Consider the following 19,976-nt stretch of genomic DNA (forward strand, 5'->3'; position numbering starts at 1 on the left):
GGGTAGGTGGGTATATATGGGTAGGTGGTGGGATAGGTGAAGGGTGGAGAGAGGAAGGGTGGGGTAAGATATAAGTGAGGGGTAGGGTGGGTGTGTGGTGGGGGGTGGGTGGGGTAGGTGGGTGGTGGGTGGTGGGGTAGGTGGGGGTGGGGTGGTGGGGGAGGTGTGGTGGGGGTGGGGTGGGTGTGGGAGTAGGTGGGGTGTGGTGGGTGGGGTAGGTGGGGTGGTGGTGTAGGTGGGTGGTGGGGTGTGTGTAGGTGGAGGTGGGTAGGTGGGGGTGGGGTGTTGGGTGGTGGGGTGGGTGGTGGGGTGGGTGGGAAGTGGGTGGGTGGGTGGGGGTAGGTGGGGTGGGGTGGTGAGTGGTGGGGTAGGTGGGTGGGGTAGGGGTGGGGTGGTGGGGTAGGTGGGTGGTGGGTAGGGTGAAAGTGTGTAGGTGGGTGTGTAGGTGGAAGGTGTCCCCAGTGCCATGCCATGGGCAGGTGGCAGGTGGTGGAGGCAGAGTGGTGGGGTGAGTGGTGGGGCAGGTGAGGGGAGCAGGTGAGTGGTGGGGTGGGTGGTGGGGTGGGTGGAGTAGGTGGTGGAGGCAGAGTGGTGGGGTAGGGTGGTGGTGGGAGTAGGTGGGTGGTGGGAGTAGGGTGGAAGGTGGGCGAGGGGTGGGAAGGTGGGAGGGGGTAGGTGGTGGGGTAGTGTGTAGGGTGAGTAGGGGTAGGAGGGTGTGTGGGGTGGGTGGTGGGGTAGGGGTGGGGTAGGGGGAGGGGTGGGTGGTGGGGTGGGTGGTGGGGTAGGTGGGTGGGGGGTAGGTGGGTGGGGTAGGTGGGTGGTGGGGTGAGTGGTAGTAGGTGGGGTGGTGGGGTAGGGGGTGGCGTGGAGAAGGTGGGTGGTGAGAGGGTGAGGGAGAATGAGGGAGAAAGGAAGGGGATAGAGGCAGGGGATGAAATGGGCAGGGGAGGGGTCCTTCCACGCACACACTTCTGAGAACTTCCACCATCCTTCCACACCAGCTTCCACACACATTGCTAATGATCCAGCCCATACGGCACAAACTGATCGCTATAAGAAATGCTCCAGTCTCAACTAGTACTATCGCAACACATGGTTATATCGTTATTTATTTCTTCTTATATGAAAGCAACACTTATTTAACCTCAATATATATGAGCAGGTCATGTTGCTTTCATATTCTTATGCAGAGTACGACGAAGGAGAAAGCCACTGGTGCTCACTGCATTACCAGTCTCCTTTGCTTAATAATGGTTAACTATCTATTCGTTCCATTTAAAGATTAAATAATATTACTAAAATGTTTTATTAATTGTTTGCATTAATTCTTACTACAGCTACAGTCAAGGTTTTATTTTATTCAGTTTTATATGTAGAACCAGTCAGTCACTGGTTTTTGTAATCAACGAAAATGCTGTCTCATTTCTTCGTGTTTTAATATTCTACGATAATAATGAATTATATTGTCATATTTTGCACACATAAACATTAATTCAATCTAAAAATTGTAAATGCAAAAACAATAATGAATTTTGTACATAAGAGAAATGATGCGATTAGACGCCGCTCAATGTTGACAGTCTGCTCAAAACCTGGCCAAATTGAAGTTTCGCCGCCAAAATTTTAAATTGGTAGTGTTTTTTTTTGTCCAAATAAAAACGTTGAATTAAAAACTCAAAATTTGAGAAGCTACTGTACTACATTTAACCCTTCAATATGTCTTCAAATATAACTATGAAGTGAGAAAGTGGTGCTAGTGCTTCTGGAAGTGGACAAGTCACTATCTAGTCCAGGAAAAGGGTGAATTTCCATGGTCTCGTAATCAACAGTCCCAAGGTTGCCATACTAGAGAGGCAAGCAACCTGTACAATTAATTATTTATTGAGAGCATGGCAGCTTAAGGGCCGAAAATATACAGTTAAGCATAATTGGGGAGTTGGTCTCTTGATTTACAAATAATATACAAGCAACATAAGGATAAAACAAGAGATATATAATAAATTGAAGGTATGAAGCTCAAACCACAGGGCATTTCAACATTGTGACAGCAAAAAGTAAGATTGACTGGGGAGGAATACACTGGTTGATTACAAGCGCTGATAATTTTTACAATGGTTGGGACTGGGCTGTTCTTATAGCGATCAGTTTGTGCTCGTGATGGGCTGGATGTGTTGTAGTGTTTCAACAGCAATTCTCGGCGACGATCTCAGGTAGTAGTAGTAGGAGCTGGTGTCGGAGGATGGTGCAGAAGTTTCTCACCAAATTTGCAGATGATACTATGGCGATGGTCAGAGAGAGCCGAGAGGGTCAGTGTGTTGAGCGCTTCTTGATATGTGGAGTGTGCGAGGAAAGCACTGTACAGTACAGGTACTGTATAAAAGTACTAGGATTAATTCCAGTCATTAGCTTAGAGTCCTGGGAACCATCAGTTTCACTATGTAAATGTCTGATTTAGAGATTTTACAAGGAAATGCAATCATTATCATCCTTTTTAATTTTTTTTTTAAGTGAAACTTAAAGTTTCACAAGCAATGAAAGTTTTATAAATATGAAGATGTTTGAAAACCAAGTGAGAATTATAAAGATGTGTGATAAACCAATTCAGAATATGAAGATGTCTATAAACCAAGAGAGAATGTGAAGATGTTTACAAACCAAGAAAGAATGTGAAGACGTTTTGATAAACCAAGAGATTATGAAGAAATTATTGTTTGTACAGGATCTGAGTAAAATTTAACATCAGTATTAGTGTTGGGCTGGCTGATACTGAAACTTTAAATTGCATTAGATAATCATTTTGACATTTTTGCTTATAACAGGTCATGTGACATTAAACATTCCTCTATGCTAGAAAGAGGTTGTCAAGGACCAGATATTGTATCAATGCTACGGCATCAGGTTATGCCAGAATCTTCAGATGCTGGATCTGCCTCCTCTCTGTTGATACAGTTGTTTGCCAGAATAACTGCTCAGGTAATTAAAATTAAATAAATATACATTAATTATTTGTATATAGAATATTTACATCTGGTCTTTAAGGTTTAATTAAATGCAGCAATATTTTTTTTTTATAGTGTTATCTTGGAGAAGAAAAACACGCAGTTTGTATTCCAGGTCACGGGAGTGTATTCAAGCAACTAGAGAGAGTGTCAAGCACAAGACTCTGTGGATGGAGTCCTCATCCGGACGTCACATGGAAGATGATCCAAAAATTGTGGTATGTGGTAGATTGAATGTTATTATTTTATACAAGAGATTACCAAATAGAATGCTATATATGCCCCTTCATAATGCAGTTTAGGTTAACAGAACTTTTTTTTCAGAGGCCACAAGATTTTATACATATTCATCACTTTATTATAAAAATTCCTTCATATAATTGCCCCATTATTCACTTCAATTTTAAGCTTTAATCATACTGTACTGTATTTCTATTTTGTATTTAATGCTTCGTGCTAATACAGTATCTCTTGTACTGTACCTTGCATGATTTTAAGTATTATTCAAATGCAGTATTTTTTTCACAGGCTACAAATTTAAATAGTCTCCTCTCCCTCACCCTCACCCTCCCTCTTCCACCCTCCCTTTTCTCCTCCCTCTTCTCCCTCTTCTCTACCCCTGTCTCTATCTTCCTTCCTCCTCCCTGCCTCACCCCATTCCTCCCTGCCTCTATCCCCTTCCTTTCTCCCCTCTACCCCATTCTCCATCCCCAACCCCACCCCACCCCACCCACACCCCAACCCAACCCAACCCCACCCCCACCCACACCCCACCCACCCACACCCCACCCCACCCCACCACCCCACCCACACCCAACCCCACCCACCCCACCACCACCCCACCCCACCCACCACCCTACCCCACCCCACCCACCCCACCACCACCCACCCCACCACCCACCACTCCACCTCCACCCACCCCCACCCACCACTCCACCACCCACCTACTCACCACCCACCCACCCCACCACTCACCTACTCCACCACCCACCTACTCCACCTCACCCACCAACCCCACCCACCCAACCCAACCCCAACCCACACACCCAACCCACCCACCCCACCCACCCCACCAACCCACCCCACCCACCCACCCCACCACCCACCCCACCACCCACCCACCCCACCCACCCACCCACCACCCACCCATCCCCACCTTCCACCCACCCACCCCACCACCCACCCACCACCCACCCACCCCACCACCCACACCTACTCCCCACCACCCACCCACCCCACCACCCACCTATCCACCACCCACCCACTCCCACCACCCACCTACCCCACCACCCACCCACCCCAACCCACCAACCAACCCAACCAACCCAACCCCACCCAACCCAACCCAACCCACCCAACCCAACCCAACCCCACCAACCCCAACCCATCCCCAACCACCCCACCCAACCAACCCACCCCACCCATCCACCAACCCACCCACCCATCCCCACACCCACTCCACCCACCCATCCACCACCCACTCCCACCACCCACCCACCCCACCACCCACCCACCCCACCACCACCTACCCCCACCAACCCACCCAACTGCACCACCCACCCACCCCACCACCACCTACTCCACCACCCACCTACCCCACCACCCACCCACACCACCCAACCACCCACTAACCAACTACCCACCAACCACACCCACCCCACCCCACCACCCAACCCCAACTCCAACCCACCCCACCCACCCAACCCCACCCACCCACCACCCACCCACCCCACCTCCACCCACCCCACCTTCCACCCACCCCACCCCCACCCACCCCACCACCCACCCACCCCACCACCCACCCCACCACCCACCCACCCCACCACCCACTCCACCACCCACCCACCCACCACCCACCCACCCCACCTCCACCCACCCCACCTCCACCCACCCCACCACCCACCTACCCCACCCCCACCCACCCCACCCAACCCCAACCACCCAATCCCCACCCAACCCACCCCAACCAACCCAACCCACCAACCCAACCCCAACCCCACCCAACCCAACCAACCCACCCAACCAACCCACCCACCCCACCCACCCACCCACCACCCACCTCCCCACCACCCACCCCAACCACCCCACCCACCCACCACCCACCCACCCCACCACCCACCCACCCCACCACCACCCACTCCACCACCCACCCACCCACCCCACCCCCACCCACCCCACCTCCACCCACTCCACCACACCCACCCACCCCCACCACCCACTACCCCACCACCCACCCACCCCACCACCCACCCACCACCACCCACCCCAATCACCACCCATCCACCCACCCACCCCAACCAACCACTCATCCCACCCAATCCCCAACCCAACCCCACCACCCACCCACCACCCACCCCACACCCACCCACTCCACCACCCACCCACCCCACCTCCACCCACCCCACCACCCACCCACTCCCCACCACCCACCCACCCCACCACCCACCTACTCCACCACCCACCCACCCCACCACCCACCACCCACCAAACCACCTACTCCACCACCCACCTCACCCACCCCACCCACCCAACCCAACCAACCAACCCCAACCCACCCCACCCCACCCTCCCACCCACCCCACCCACCCAACCCACTCCACCCCACCCACCCACCCCACCCACCCACCCCACCCTCCACCCACCCCCACCCCCACCCACCCCACCACCCACCCACCCCACCAACCATCCCACCCCACACCCACCCCACCACCACCCACCCACCACCCACCCACCCCACCACCCACCCACCCCCACCCTCCACCCACCCCACCCTCCACCCACCCACCACCCACCTACCCCAATCACACCCAGCCCCACCTTCCACCCACCCCACCACACCCACCCCACCACCCACCCACCCCACCACCCACCCCCCCAACCCACCCCAACCAACCAACCCAACCCCAACCCCAACCAACCCACCAACCCCACCACCCACCCACCCAACCACCCCACCCCACCCCAACCCAACCCACCCCCACCCCAACCCCAACCCACCAACCCACCCACCCACCCCACCCCACCCACCACCCCACCCACCCACCACCCACCCACCCACCCTCCACCCACCCCACCCTCCACCCACCCCACCCAACCCACCCACCCACCACCCACCCACCCCACCCACCCACCCACCCCACACCCACCCATCCCACCACCCACCTACCCCCACCACCCACCCCACCACCCACCCACCCCACCTCCACCTCCCCACCACCCCACCTACCCCACCACCACCTAGCCCACCACCCCACCCCACCCACCCACCCAACCAACCCAACCCCACCCACCCACCAACCAACCCCAACCAACCACCCACCCCACCACCCACCCACTCCACCAACCACCATCCCACCACCCACCCAACCCACCCACCCACCCACCACCCACCCACCCCACCACCCACCCACCCCACCTCCACCACCCCACCTACCATCCAACCCCACCACCCACCTACCCCACCCACCCACCTCCCACCCCCACCCACCCACCACCCCACCTACCCACCCACCCCACCACCCACCCACCCCACCACCCACCCACCTCACCACCCACCTACCCCACCCACCACCACCTACCCCACCCACCTACTCCCACCCACCCACCACCTAACTACCCACCACCCAACTACCTCACTTTTTTTCTTGAAGATCATACACATAGTATTATTGTGTACGATTTTATAATTTAGATGTGCTTGCACTAGCCAGAAAAATAGCAGATGAAGTTACGGGTATTTTGAAAACGCTGGAAAACTCTGTAAGACACAAATCGAACACCCAGTACCATCCATGCTGGAAATACATGAGAAACGAGACCGAACATCCAACACAGTAACTGCTGGAGAGATCAGACGAAAAAAAAAGACAATCGAACAGCAGATGTGATACATTACATGCAAGAAAGGCTTGTCCCTGAGGAGCGGCAGACAGGGTTAAGTAGATGGTGAACATTACACCAACTTGGCCACGAACCATCCAGCATACTAAACGTGCAACATTACATGCAGGTCACATCTAGGTCTTACCCCTTGTAAAGCACCCAGAGATGTAGGATCACCGTGAGTGGTGCCGGAGGAGAGGGATCACTGAGGGACCAAGCCATTGCCCACTCTGAACCCAACTCACTGAGCCCACTCTACTGTGTAAGGATGTAAATGGAATGGTGGATGGTAGCAAAGAGGTAATATGGTACTGATCAACTTAACCTAACCTACCCTAATTGTTGGAGTAATTAACTTACCTGTGTCCGAGATTAATTTAAAGTTCTATAGTGTGGCTGTCCGTCGCTAGAGTTCTGTAAAAATACTCTGCACTGCCTGGCGTCGTTAGAGTGGCGGTTATATCCAGGACATTTTTATATATTATAAAACATTTCCTGAGAGACAGTTCCAGACTTACCTACAAATACACTTATTTTTAAAAGTGTACAAAGATGGTGATAATTATACTAGACATGAATATTGCGTTGTAAATATTATGAACAAGGTAGCAGACTTAAATATATGGATCCTGGATTGATGTTTTTTGGGTTTTTTAAAGTCGAGAGGATTATGTAAAGGTGTGCAAGCCATTATCACACTACCACTGCATACTGAACCATATCACAGTAATGGATAGTAACCCGTCACACACACACACACACCTAACCCGTCACATACACACATAACCCGTCGCCCACTATTACGTCACGCCATTAACCATCACACACACACACAGACCCGTCACACACACACACACACACACTAACCGTCATACACCTAACCCGTCACGCGACTAACCCGTCACGCACTTTAACCGTCACACGCACAACCCGTCTTTACACACACACACACAGTGTCAGCAGCCCTGATCAGCCAAATCAGCTACGACCTATTGCAATCACCCCAATACCCAGCCTAATCTGTGAAAGTTTTGTGTTTGACTGGGCTTATGCTGATATTGCAAGAGTCGTAGACCCTCAACAATTTGGCAACATGAAAACTTCCTCCACCACTCACTGTCTTGTCAGCTTTCTCGATTACATATACCGCCATCTCGAGAAACGAAAAACGTCTGTAGCTATCGCCTTCATTGATTTCACTAAAGCGTTCGACCTAGTCGACCACAATATAATCATAAACAAAGCTATTGACCTCGGGCTTCGGAGAAGTCTCATACCATGGCTTACAGACTTCCTCAGTGACCGACGCCAAGCTGTACGCTTCCGAGGGGCTGTCTCCACCTTTCAGTCACTCACCTGTGGCGTCCCCCAAGGCACCAAGATGGGACCACTCTGCTTCCTTATGCTCATCAATGATGCCCTAAGAGAAGCCCCTGCTCGCTGGAAATATGTCGACGGCTCCACCATTGGGATCAGCGTCAGCAATTCGTAACTATACACTTATTAGGTTATTATTGATCTCAAGCTTTGGGCCACCAACAACCATGTCACCATCAACCATACCAAGACCATGGTTATGCACATCAACCTCTCCTCCGACATTGTCCCACCTCCTTCCATTACCCTGGGTCCGAACACACTCCAGGTTGTAGATTCCACGAAGCTCCTCGGCGTCACCATAGACAACAAACTAAATTGGAAACCACACGTCAGTGAAGTTGTCAAATCCTCCAGTTTCCGTCTCCACCTCCTCCGCCGACTCAAGTCCCTCGGAGTTCCCGCACACGAGCTCCTCAGTGTATACACAACATTCATACTTCCCAAGCTCACCTATGCCTCCCCCACCTGGTCTTCCTCCCTAAATGCCACACAACATAAACACCTAGAAAAAGTGCAAAAGAGGGCATGCAAGATTATTCTCTCCCCTTCCTACTCCACATATCAAGAAGCGCTCAACACACTGACCCTTTCGACTCTCACTGACCATCACCACGGCCTCATCTGCAAATTTGGTAAGAAGCTTCTACACCATCCCCGACACCAGCCCCTACTACCACCTGAGATCCCCTGTCCGAGAATTGCTGTTCGACACCACAACCGCATCCAGCCCATACGTGCACAGACTGGTCATATAAGAACAGCCCCAGTCAACCATTATGAAATTATCAATAACATGTAATAAATCAGTGTATTCACTCATTGTACCCTACCTGTCACCTATGTTGAAATGAACTGTAGTTGAGCTGATCCCCCATCTAGGATTACTATATATGCCTTGTGTCACTTGTGTCCTTGTATGTGTTGTAATTGTAACCCTCCCCAAATATGTAACTTTGTATTTTCAGCCTTCTGGCTGCCAAGCTCCTTCAATAAACTGGGTGAAATTATTATTATTATTATTTACTAACCACACACACACACACACACACATACATACTACTACTACTACGACTACTAATACTACTGCTGCTACTACTACTACTACTTTGCTGTCACTCTGAATTGAGTATAACGATCATCCAACTATGATGCAATGATATGAGTTATTAAGGATGTCACCTATGTTGGTGAGTTCTGAGGTGACTAAAGAGGCCGATACGGGACCGGCAGGGTCGTTCACAGATGTTGCACATGTGCAGGGCTACATCTAGTGCGAGAGGGGCAGTGACAGCGTCTTCTCGGTGTTGGCGCTTGTCTGCCTCGGTATGCAGTCGGGCTAACTCGAAAGTATTGACACCTTGTGTGGTGCTCCTCCAAGCATTACGGTGTGAAGTAATCGTCTCCCAGGTGAGAGGGTCTATAAGACTATCCTTATACCTTTTCAGTTGCCCGCCAGCGTTACATTTACTATTCGTAGGTGACTGTAAAGTAGCTGCATTGTTAGTCTACTGTCGTCCATGCGGGTAACCTGGCCAGTCCAGCGTAGTTGTTCATGGATAATGGTAGCCTCGATGCTCCTACAGTTGGTGTCAGCGAGAATACCGGCATTTGTTCTCTTGTCTTCCCAGCAAACTCGGAGGATGGAACGTAGACTACGTTGGTGAAAGTTTACAAGTGCCTTGAGGTGCCTCTATATGTGACCCATGTCTCGCTGCTGGTCCTGTATATAGCAGGGTGGGGAGGACCACTACTCGATAAACGTGCAACTTTGTAGATAATTTCGCTCCTAACAGTGGAAGATACAGGTATGGAGTCCGGCAAAGGCTGGAGATGCACTTCTGATCCGATGTTGAATATCTTCATCGATGTTCGCAGTGGTGAATAGGTGGGAGCTGAGAAGCCGAAAGTGGGTAACATTAGAGAGGGTAGTACTGTTAAGCTGGATGGATGGTGGTGGTGTGGCTGAACCAGGGGCAAGCTGAAAGAGAATCTGATTCTTACATTCACTTCAAGGCCGATATGTGCATACTTATCTTCGAAGGTGTTTAGGATCTCCTGTAGGTTGCGTTCATTGTGAACGACAAGGGTGAGGTCGTCTGCGTACTGAAGTTCAGTAAAGGAAGCTGCCGACACCTTTGTTCCTGCCTGGTGTCGTCTTATGTTGAAAAGATCCTTCATCCGGTACTGGATGTCCACCCTGCCGGCTAAATTGGCACTGGCACGCGTGAGGATGGTAGCCAAGAAAATGGAAAAGAGAGTTGGTGCCAATACACATCCTTGTTTTACCTCGTTTGGATGGGGAAGAACTCAGACTGGGTGCCATTGTGCAGGACATTGCCGTTCATGCCATCATGAAGTTGCCTCACGATGGCGATGAATTATGGTGGGCAGCCAAAACGGCCGCGGGTCCGCCCAGTTGACCGAGTTCGAAGGCCTTGGTTAGGTCAATGAAGGCTATGTACAGGTCACAACGCTGTTCTCTGCACTTTGCCTGTGTCTAGCAGGCAGCAAAGATCATGTCTGTGGTGCCACGTGATGGTCTAAAGCCACATTGAGATTCTGGGAGGAAGTTTTCTGCCTCAGGAAGAAGTCTGTTTAGGAGGACTGGCGATAATCTTGCCAGCTACGGACAGCAGCGGATCCCGCGGTAGTTGCCACAGTCTGGCGGTCTCCATTGTTCTTATAAATATTGATAATGGAAGCGTCCTTAAGAGCTTGGGGGATTTCTTCCTTTTCCAATATTCTCCTGCTTTACACACCTCGGCTAGTATGATTCCATCAGGCGCTGAGGATTATGTTATTTTTCATCTGTTTGATGGCAGTAGCTACCTCATCCAGGGATGGAGGATAGCTGTGGTGGGTCAGCTCTGGATGCTGAGGAACCTGCTGGGTAACCAGGACATCCACATCGGTGTTTTGGTTGTGCAGTGAATGGTGGTGCGCTTTCCAGCGCTGAAGGATGCCTTCTTCGTCTTTAATTAGGTAGTTACCGTCGGTGGGGGAGCGGAGGAGGACTGCGCTATTATGAGTGATTGGCCCATAAGATGTTTTAGTGGAATTGAAAAATTCCCGCATCTTGTGCTGATCTGCAAATTTTTGTGTTTCACATACTTTATTTTTAAACCAGTCATTTTTTAGATTGCGAAGTTCACGCTGGACCACCGCTTTCTTCTTGCAGAAGGTATCAGCTTTGGTCCAAGACTGAGGGCTGTAATCCCAGTCAGTTAAAGCAGCATGTTTATCATCAACGAGTACAATGATTTCTGGATCATTTTCATCAAACCAGTCCTGGTGTGTTCTTTCGATCTGGCCGAGGGTCTCCCTGCAGGTTTTTGTCATGAGCGTGTCGAGAATATCCCATTCGGCAATGTGATTTGGGTTGTTTGTTGTCAGGTGGTTTATCAGCCCATGTTTGAGCTGCTCTCTGAAAGCATGTTATACTGTTTGAACCTCCGGACACTTAGTGTTAAAACCTCTTCTGGAGGCTTCCTGCCTTTACCGTTTTGGGGCGACGTGAAGTGAGACCTTGGCTCTGACGAGCCGATCATCAGTGTCGCATTGGTCTGGGTAACGTATGGCTTGGGTGATGATAATATCTTGGCGATCCCTTTCTCTGACAATGATGTAGTTAATGAGATGCCAGTATTTGGATCGTGGGTGTTGCCACGAACCCTTGAACTTGTCGTCCTGCCTAAACAGGGTATTAGTGATAGTGAGGTTGTATGCAGCACACCTTCTGAGGAAGAGTAGACCGTTGGGACTACACTTGCCAAGTCCATTTCTCCCTATCGTCCCCTGTCAAATGTCAGCATCTCTGCCAACTCTGGCATTGAAGTTACCAAGGAGCACAACCTTACCTTCTCTGGAGATAGAGGTTAGCACTCTGTCGAGGTCGGCATAAAAGACACCTTGATGTCATTCTCTGCATCCAGTGTTGGGGCGTATGCACCGATGAAAGAGTCATGACGTGAGTGATTCAGTGGTACTCGGAGCGTCATGAGGCGCTCGTTGATCCCAACAGGCATTACTGTTATCCTGTGTAGGATGCGTTGGTGGATGGCAAAGCCAACTCCATAAAAGCGTTTTTTCTCCACAGCAGGCTTACCCTTCCAGATGAAGGTATAGCCAGACCCCCGTTATGTGAGTCAACCCTCGTCTGGGAGCCGGGACTCGCTAATGGCTGCTATGTCGATGTTATACCTAACCAGCTCTTTTTCCACAGGGGCGGTTCTTCATTCAAGATGCTTATTTATGCCAATATCCAGAAAGGCCCTAACATTACATGCAGTGGTCATAAGAGCTCGCATAGTTTGTTTTTGTTTTGATCTGTGATTATGATCGTGTTTTCGATCGCATAAGGATGACCTTACTGGGTGCGGTTGCCCAGTCAGGTTGGTTCTTTAGGCAGGCTATGTTTAGGGCACCTTTTCTAGCCCAATCCCCGTGTCGAATGAGCAGAGTGGCACCTTGAAAGGGTTGCTCAGTTGTACAGACAGGACCGAATTGCACTGCTTCCAAGATCGCAGTGCATAAACGACCATCTTATCTGTGCCGGCCATGTGCAGAGGTGTGACTAGAGACTCCCGGCAGTCATCTCTGCCTGTCCCCGTCGCCATACGACTTTTGGGGGTTTAGGGGTTTTGGTGATGATGATGATGAGCTGGATGATGGCTGCGTGTGAGTTGATTTTTATGGTGAGGCAGGAATGCAGGCTGCAACCACACATCTTGGTTCTCCCTTTTCCTGATCCAATGGTGTAAGTGTTGCAATGACTTGGGAGAGTTACAATGGACTGCCGATAACCGAGTTTGTTGTGTTACGCCTAGGAGCCTGTCCATCATGCATTGCCTTCGTCAGCTGGTGTAGTCGTTGGGATCCCATGGTGGTCACCTCTTCTGCCTATACCACCGTTGGGGTCTTCTTGGAGCTCTGTAAACATGTCTGCCTGATGCTGGGCTCCACCGCAGATTATTCGTTCGGGGTTTACTTCCGTAGCCTTATACCTAACAAGGCTAATCCACAAGGCAGCGAGGCAGAGGTTGGTAAGCGCCAGGACGTGTTCACATGCCAGTGGGCCTATGCGCCATCCATCTGGGTCCCACTGCTACTCCGAAATCCCCTGTTGGTCTAGCCTGGGCCTACGAGGCACCCAGTTACCGTGTGATGCCACGAAGAGGAACAACAGAAGTCTTGATAGTGATGAGGCTGCGTACTGGCAGGGGAAGACTAGCAAGTTGCTTCCCTGTTCGCCACGAGGGCTAGCCAGCGGCGGTAGCTAGTAGAGACAAAGTGCACCCACACACACACACACACACACACACTAACCCGCAAACAACCCCACAGCCATGACACACACACACACACACACACACACACACACACACACCAACCTGTGACACACTAACCGTGAACACACTAACCTGTGACACACACTAACCCGACACACACACACAACCTCACAGCGTTACAGCTCGTGGAGTGCTGTGTCTACTAATCAATTTTTCATGGTGCTGTTTGAGAAGAGAGACAGGTTCCAAGCTGGCCATCATTTTTGTTGGTGAACTTGTCTGAGTCTCCTTCGCCGTCTGTCTCACTTACTTGCATCAACAACCTTGATTTTAATTATATATAGTCATTTAGCCCATGCGTAACAGACGCAAGCGTACTCACACACATGCGCCCACACCACATATAGTTGCATACATAATTTTAAGTACCTCATTCTTTTCTTCACTAAATTTTTTTCTGTTTGTCTCTCTTTATATATCTTCTTTTTTTCTCTCTCTCTCTCCCATCTGTCATTCACCCAGACTCTGCGTATTCTTAGCCTTTCATACAAGCACCAGCACTGGCCGTTCATTCATCGCTTCAGTACTCCCAACCTCATTCCCTTCTAAGGGTCCTCCTGCCATACAAACACACCGGAGTACACAAGCCTCTTTCGACTCCATAAAGTAGATTTTTCCTTAACTGTGAGTTACCAAAGACTGCTTATTTAAGATTCACCAAGGACACTGAAGATTTTAATATTTTATTTTTTTTAATGAAGAAGTTGTTCTAACCTAAACCTCCATAATTCGGACGCTGAGGATTTGTCTTACCAAGATACTGAATTTGCCTGATTTTTTCCTTCACCCAAAATATATCCGTATATAGTTTTAATGCAGATTTGTGACTCCAATATAGGTTTCAGAAGGCATAGAACACGGAGAATATGAATGGAAATATACCAGACAGGTATGAAAGAACAGTGTACTGAAAAAAAAAGCATATGTAAATTTTATCAACGACTCAACATTACAGAAAGAATTTTACGTAATTTCAGCTTTCCGCTGTGTTGACTAGTACACAGGTATTCAATAGAGGGAACTATCTACAAAGTTGACATGTTCACTCTCTGACCCCGACTTCAAGGTGAATCCGTGATTTTGTATTGAGAATTGTTAAATAAGTTTTATATGTTATTACCAGTTACAAATGTCATAAATTATAACTTTTTACCTTGGGTCATGACTGTTGACCTTTCATATGACGTCACGTAACAGCAAGGTTATATCTTGTTCAGGACACGTATACTGACTGACCCATTTACATTATAAGCTGATAGGAAAGGTCAGAGGTGATAGCTTATTTTTGTCCTACCATATCACTGACGTGTGACCCATCAGTGAAATCCATACCATTAATTCCTCTCTTCCTCGCTGGTGTCCACGCTTCAACTGTAGTTTAAATACCTATAATGGAGGAAAATAAGGACGTTTTGTCTGTCTTGGAAGCTGAGAAGCAAAATGTTTAGTGACAATATATACAGACTCTGACTATGCACCACCACCACCACTGGCTGACTATACACCACCACCACCACTGGCTGACTATACACCACCACCACTGGCTGACTCACTGTACACCACCACCACCACTGACTCACTGTACACCACCACCACCACTGACTCACTGTACACCACCACTGACTCACTGTACACCACCACTGACTCACTGTACACCACCACCACCACCACTGACTCACTGCACCACCACCACCACCACTGACTGACTATACACCACCACCACCACTGGCTGACTATACACCACCACCACCACCACTGACTGACTATACACCACCACCACCACTGACTGACTATACACTACCACCACTGACTGACTATGCACCACCACCACCACCACTGACTGACTATACACCACCACCACCACCACTGACTGACTATACACCACCACCACCACCACTGACTGACTATACACTACCACCACTGACTGACTGCACCACCACTACCACCACTGGCTGACTATACACCACCACCACTTGACTCATACTGTACACCACCACCACTGACTCACTGTACACCACTACTGACTGACTATACACCACCACCACTGACTGACTATACACCACCATCTCCACCACTGGCTGACTTTAGGAGTGAAGGTGAAGGTGAGTAAGGGATGAAGGAGGAAGAGAGAGAGGAATAATCGTTTATAGGAAATGAGTGAGGGGAATGGGGCTGAGGTAGGCTGGTGATAGTAAGAAGGGGAATGTAAACGAGACGAATGACGGGGTGAAGGAAGAGGGGAGGTGAGGTAAGGTACGTTGAAGAGGTGATAGTGAGGTTGAGTGGTGTGGGGTGAAAGTTAGAGGAAGGGGTGGAGGATAGGGTGAAAGTGAAGTATGGGTAGTGAAAGCTAGTTGAGGGAGGAAACTGAGGCGACGGGGTGAGAAACGAGGTGATGGGCGTGGGTGAAAGTTAGTCGAGGGCGGGGTGATTGGTGGGGGTGAAAGTGAAGAAAGGGGTTGGGGTGAAAGCAGGTTGTCGGTTGGAGAGAAAGTGAGTCAAGGAGTGAAATATGGAGAAAGTGAGGCGAAGGGTGAAAGAGAGTCGAGGGCGGAGGAAAGCGAGGTGACGGGTAGGGTTGGAGAAGTAGAGGGCGGGGTGAGGTTAGTAAAGGTGATCGTTGTGCCATTTTCAAGTGTTACTTGACCTACAACCATGAAAAGTTGTTTCGGGTCTAAACCGCGAATAGTGCATTTTACCACCACTACCACTGACTGACCATGCAACCACCGCCACCGCTACCACTGACTGACCATGCACCACCACCACTACCACTGACTGACCATGCATCACCACCACTGACTGACCATACACCTCCACCGCCACTACCACTGACTGACCATACACCACCACCACTACCACTGACTGACCATGCACTACCACACCTAACCACTGACGGACCATACACTACCGCCACTACCACTGACTGACCATACACCACCAACATCACTCCCTGACTGAGACAAGCACCACCACTCATTACCACTGACTGACCATGCACGCAGCCACCACTGGCTACCATACACCACCACTGACTGACTATACACCACCACCACTATCACTGACTGACAATACCACCGCCACTACCACTGACTGACCATACACCACTACCACTTACCCTGACTGACCATACACCACCACCATCACTGACTGACCATACACCACCAACACTCCCCTGACTGACCATACACCACCAACACTACCCTGACTGACCATACACCACCAACACTACCACTGACTGACCATACACTACCACCAATACTACCACTGACTGACTACACCAGCCACTACCACCCTATACACCACCACCACTACCACTGACTGACCATGCACCAGCCACTACCACTGATCACCATACACCACTACTACCACTGACTGACCATACACCACCACCACTACCACTGACTGATCATGCACCAGCCACTACCACTGACTGACATATACCACCACCACTGACTGACCATACACCACCACAACCACCACCACTACTACTGACCATACACCACCACCACTGACTGACCATACACCACCACCACCACCACTGACTGAGCATGCACCACCACCACTGACTGACCATGCACCACTACCACCAATTACTACTGACTGACCATACACCACCAGCACTGACTAATTACACACCACCAGCACTGACTGACCACAACCACCACCCACCACTGACTGAGCATGCACCACCACCACTGACTGACCATGCACCAGCCAACTACTGACTGACCATGCACCGCCACTACCACTGACTGACCATACACCACCACCACCACTACTGACTGACCATACACCACCAGCACTGACTGACCATACCGACACCACTTGACTGGTCATGCACCACTACCAGCACCACTGTCCTGACCATTTACCAGCACCACTGACTGACCATACACCAACACCACTGACTAACCATAAACCACTACGACTGTCTGACCATAAACCACTACGACTGACTGACCATAAACCACCAGCACCACTGTCTGACCATTTACCAGCACCAATGACTTACCATACACCAACACCACTGATTGACTCATACACCAATACCACTGACTGACCATACACCACTACCAGCACCACTGACTGACCATTCACCAACACCACTGACTGACCATACACCACTACCACTGACTGACCATGCACCACTACCATTGACTGACCATACACCACCAGCACCACTGACTGACCATACACCAACACCACTGACTGACCATACACCAATACCACTAACTGACCATACACCACTACCAGCACCACTGACTGACCATACACCAACACCACTGACTGACTATACACCAACACCACTGACTGACCATACACCAACACCCCTGACTGACCATACAGCACTACCACTTGACAAACCATCCCAACCAGCACCGCTGCCGCCGCCGCCAGTTGAAGATATGCCACCACCGGCTCGCCACCATCACCACCACCACCACCACCACCACCACCACCACCACCACCAAGAGACTCGGGTAGTTTCAGGTTGTTGTCTTGAGGTAATTAATGTCCTCACTTGAGTTAACTCTAAAGCCGGGAGAGAGAGTTTTTGTCAACTCGAGAGAAGAGGAAATGTCTTAAAGGCGGTCACTCGGAGTCTTATTGTTGGTGGAAAATCTTGAGTAAAACTACGTGATTTATCTCTGTTTGGGTCTCTTTTTCCCTCACCAGTCGCTCAGCGTGTCGGTCAATCACGTAACCAGTCAACCAGTTACGCACGCACGCACGCACACACACACACACACACACACACACACACACACACACACACACACACACACACACACACACACCACCTAACCTATCGAAGAGGACAATCCCGTCAACCACATGATCACCGCACTAATTGAATTTTCTCTAAGCCTGTCAGCTGAAGAGCCAGCCACGCCACACAACGACACATCACACAACGGCAATATAACGCGCCATGGGCGACGGCCAGCCACGCCACACAACGACACATCACACAACGCCACACCACACCACGGCACACTATACCGCGCCACACCACGACCAGCCACTCCATACCACGACCAGCCACGCCACACAACATAAGAACATAAGAATGAAGGAAACTGCAGCGGGCCTATTGACCCATACTGGGCAGTCCTATTTACACCCAACCCCTATTGCTCATATATCCATCAAACTTATGTTTGAAGCTATCCAGCGCCACGCCACGGCACACTGTACCGCGCCGCGGCACACACTACCGCGCCACACCACGGCACACTGTACCGCGCCACACCACATCACACCTCGCTGAGGCACACTATACCGCGCCATACCTCGCCACACACCACACGACCACCAAAACTCTCGTCCGTTGTGTAAAACTCCCTCCTACCCCTTCCCAGGCAACACGCGCACGCACGCACGCACACACACACACACACACACACACACACACACACACGTACACAGGCACACAAGCACACACACCCACACACCTACCTTGATTCATCCTTACACAGAGATGGGCTAAGTATTGGTCCATTGATGTAGTTGACAGCTTCTGTACATCATAAGGAGAGTAAAGCATAAAATAAGTCAATATTGCTTTTGCAAACATTAATACATAAAAGACAAATTAAGTTTCCTGTTCATATTATTATTTTTTTGTCAGCTAATTATCATATTCATTTTTATCGTCTCTGTTACTGGGCTTTAGTTATGTCTCGGCTGTAAACGGCGTCATTATACATTCACTCCACTAAGACTCACTATACGTAAAACGCGGAATTTTTTTTTTTTAAGATGTGAGGATCCGGCGGCTCAGTCAGACGAGTGGGAAGGTGTGAACTAACAGCTGTGTGGTGGTGGGGGGTGACATTGGGCGGGGGTGGATATGTTGGGGGTAGTAGTAGTGGGGTGGTGGTGGGGTGATGTGGTGGGGTGATGTGTTAGTGATGTGTTGGGGTGGTGGTGGGTGATGTGGTGGTGAGGTGGTGTTGGGGGTAGGTGGAGGTAGGTGACGAGTACACCTGCACTAGTCTCGTCTTCCTCGGATATAGATTGTCGACCTCTAATTGAAGTCCTTTATCACCTTATGTCTCACAGTATCTCCTCCCCACCCCCACTTCTTTCTCCCTGGCCCCTCCTTTCTGCCTCCTTGCCTCTCCTCACTGCCCTCCTTCCCTGCCCTGTCTCTCCCTACCCTCCTGACCCCACCTCCTCCCTTCCCTTCCCACCTCCCACCACTCTCTGCCTCTCTACTCTTCTCTGCCTTCCCTACCTCTCTCCCTACCCTTCCCTACTTCCTCCCTGCCCTCCCACCCCCTCACTACCCCCCTGCCCTCCTCCTACCCTCACTACCCTCCCTGCCCCCTCTAACCTCTACGACCCTTCCCATAATGGG

The 19,976-nt window shown here is 50.6% G+C and overlaps 1 protein-coding gene across 1 annotated transcript in view; it reads left to right on the forward strand.

Moving 5' to 3' along the window:
• Positions 1-2,554: 2,554 nt before the first annotated feature.
• The window catches only part of LOC121871708 (autotransporter adhesin BpaC-like), an 89,407-nt gene continuing 71,985 nt past the window's right edge, over positions 2,555-19,976 (forward strand). Inside the window, exons 1-2 of the mRNA XM_042374120.1 lie at positions 2,555-2,637; positions 2,820-2,973. Of these exons, the coding sequence (XP_042230054.1) occupies positions 2,555-2,637; positions 2,820-2,973 (237 nt within the window). The remainder of the gene's footprint in view (positions 2,638-2,819; positions 2,974-19,976) is intronic.

This window comes from Homarus americanus, unplaced genomic scaffold, assembly GCF_018991925.1.
Source record: "Homarus americanus isolate GMGI-L3 unplaced genomic scaffold, GMGI_Hamer_2.0 scaffold39675, whole genome shotgun sequence".
In the NCBI taxonomy this organism is placed as follows: Eukaryota; Metazoa; Arthropoda; class Malacostraca; order Decapoda; family Nephropidae; genus Homarus; species Homarus americanus.